The 2,856-nt window shown below is 35.6% G+C and overlaps 1 protein-coding gene across 1 annotated transcript in view; it reads right to left on the reverse strand.

Annotated features, from left to right (window-relative positions):
* The window catches only part of LOC117124462 (laccase-1-like), a gene marked incomplete in the record, with an annotated part of 12,110 nt that overhangs the window by 5,222 nt on the left and 4,032 nt on the right, over positions 1-2,856 (reverse strand). Inside the window, 1 exon segment of the mRNA XM_033270693.1 lies at positions 347-582. Within this exon segment, the coding sequence (XP_033126584.1) occupies positions 347-582 (236 nt within the window).

Consider the following 2,856-nt stretch of genomic DNA (forward strand, 5'->3'; position numbering starts at 1 on the left):
CTGGTAACCTGCGTGTGAGTGCCACCTGTCTCTTATACACATCTAGATGTGTATAAGAGACAGGCTTAAGTACTATGGCCCAAAATATTGTTTTTATTAGGATTGGCAATTAAAATAACATTTTAGATAGGCAAATTAATATGCTGGGTCCGACGACCACCTCGTCGTAGCCTCGGTTGACGGGGGAGGGGAATCTAGGCCTATCCGATGCGAAAATGCCTCCCCTGTCCCTCCCCCAGCTTGCGCCACCACTGCAAAGGAGACCATTTCAACCAAAATGTCGATAACATGCCAAAATAAAAGACTATATAAAAGTTTGATGTTTAGCGAGAATTCAAACTCTTACCTGAAGAAACAAAGTCTATTGCAGAGAACATTCCTTTCGAACGATTACCCATATATTGGTCCCTATCTTGTGATGCAGGAACTACAGCATATGATGCGCATGTTGGATTATTTAAAGGACTAGATTTGTATTTCAGGATGAACGTTGCATTAGACGGACACGAGCTATTTCCGTAACCAGATGCATATATGCAATACGCTGATGGCACTGCGTTGGCATGTAGAACGAAGTCGTACCTATGTGTCAATTTCAATGTAAGCATTGTTATTAAATCCGCCAAGGCGGTTATTTATTTATTGTTGTTTGTATGTCTGTTCTGGATTATGCAAAACTAATAAATGAATCATAGAATTTAATGTTTAATTTATGGGAGAGGTCAATAAATTCTCGTATTAAAAGGTCGAAGGACAAGACAAAAGTCGTATAAATTCGAAAAAATATAAAATCTACAACTCGACAATTTAACAAAATAATGGAATCGCATGTAAACGCCCTTGAAGTGACTGGCCTCTAGTTAATTGTATTATTTTCATCACCACTGTCCCCATCACCCTCATCATTATTATTAATATTATTATTAGTAATATATATTATATTATAGTATTAGTAAGAATGAACGGCTATGTGGCATGAGATTAGATGACGAGAGGTCCTGTTGTAACGTGTCGACCAACTACATTTGGCACGTGCAGGGAATTTGTAGTGGAAACTACCGCACCTCTCACCATTTGGAATGACCAATGCAATTTTGTGATTATCTTATTAATATTTATGAGGTATAGTAATAATATTTACCATATTCTTACGTATTGTTACTGCTTTAATAACGTTAGTGGTAATAGAAGATTAACTAACCTTTCTCCTTGAGCTATCGTTAAGTAATCAGTTTCGTATGGGATTGTTTCTCCGCCTTCTGTGCTAATAATCGTCATGCTGTGTTTTTCTATATGAAATGACGTCATGCATGTTGCTATAAATGCGCCTATTAATCGTATTTTATACCTCTTCCCTGCTTCAACTTCAAACATTTGTCTCGGTGTTTTAAATATCTGACCAGTTTCGTCGAAAAATTCAGTTCTCTCTCCTTTTCCGTTCATTAGTATAGTAACTGTCTGAGATCTAGGATTTAAAGCGGGAATGTTGACTTTAAGTGCAATGTCTAACGATGTCATATCAGCCCAATCCGTTAGCGTCATGGTATGTTCCGGTAGATCGAAATCATATGTGTTGCTGTTAAACTCTGTTTTTTGAGATTTTCTCACAATCAAAGGACCAAAAGCGCCATTTGCCCTCTGGTAACCTGCGTGTGAGTGCCACCAATGTGTTCCAGCGGGCTCAGCAATAAACTCGTAGACAAACGATGACCCGCGTGCTACTGCGCATTGTGTCGCGCGCGGGACGCCGTCCATCCAGTTCGTGTTTGTCTGATGAATCCCGTGCCAATGCATTGTTACTCCAGCACCGGATTGTAAGTTGTTTGTTACCTTCACTCGTATTGTATCACCTTCGCAAACCTTATAGAAATTTTGAAAATAATATAACAAGGTAAAGTTTACCTCTCTAAGAAAAATAATACAGAAGCAGGAAATGGTGGAAGAGTAAGTAAGAAGTGTGATATTGCTGTAGCTAGATACTTAGACGTACTATCACATAATAGTGGGCTTAATTCTACTCGTTGAAAGTGTGCACAACCGAAGCATAGATATTGTTCCTTTCCGTGTTACATTTGATGCCTTTCACAATAAATTGTAATAGTCTTTTTTTTGGGGGGGGGGGTTGGAGGTGGGGGAAGGAAGGGGCTCTTTGCTATTATTACTGTCTTATTAATCTTATTGTTGTTATTTTTATCATTTGATGTTATTTTTGTTATTGCTGTCTTTATTCTCATTGATCATACAACTAGGCCTATTATTATTATTATCATTATTATTACTGTTAATTCTATTGTTTTGATATCAATGTGCTTATCATTACATATTAATTATGATAATACTGCAATGTGTTCTTGCAGTTATCAACGGTAACTATAATATTATTTTTCTTTTTATAATTGTTACTGCTTGTTATTACTATAATTAGTGTTATTGCTTTTATTATTATCCATTTTGTTATTACTACTATTATGAATATAACATTAAACATTATGATTTTGGGAATCAATCAGAAAACCAATATGGCCTCAGGATATCCTCCATCATTTTGTTACATTCAACCTTAACTGCTTAATTTTGGTCAATTTTTCTTGATATTGCCATAAAAATTAATTCGTAAATATTATATTAATTTTTTTTTTGTTTAGTTTGATTTATTTGCTGATGGTTAACAATTTGGATAACAATTGAGATCACACATCTTAATCATCAATATTGATGCATTATTATGATTTTGCATCATCATTATAATATAAATATTACCATAATGCTTGGTCCTGGTAATGATCCATTTACAGCTATCAAAGGTCTTGAAGACCCGTCAACAGGTACACACTTTTCGAGATTACAGTCTTCTTT

Source organism: Anneissia japonica, unplaced genomic scaffold, assembly GCF_011630105.1.
Source record: "Anneissia japonica isolate Jap-2015-1 unplaced genomic scaffold, ASM1163010v1 scaffold665_len1252844_cov201, whole genome shotgun sequence".
Classification (NCBI taxonomy): domain Eukaryota; kingdom Metazoa; phylum Echinodermata; class Crinoidea; order Comatulida; family Comatulidae; genus Anneissia; species Anneissia japonica.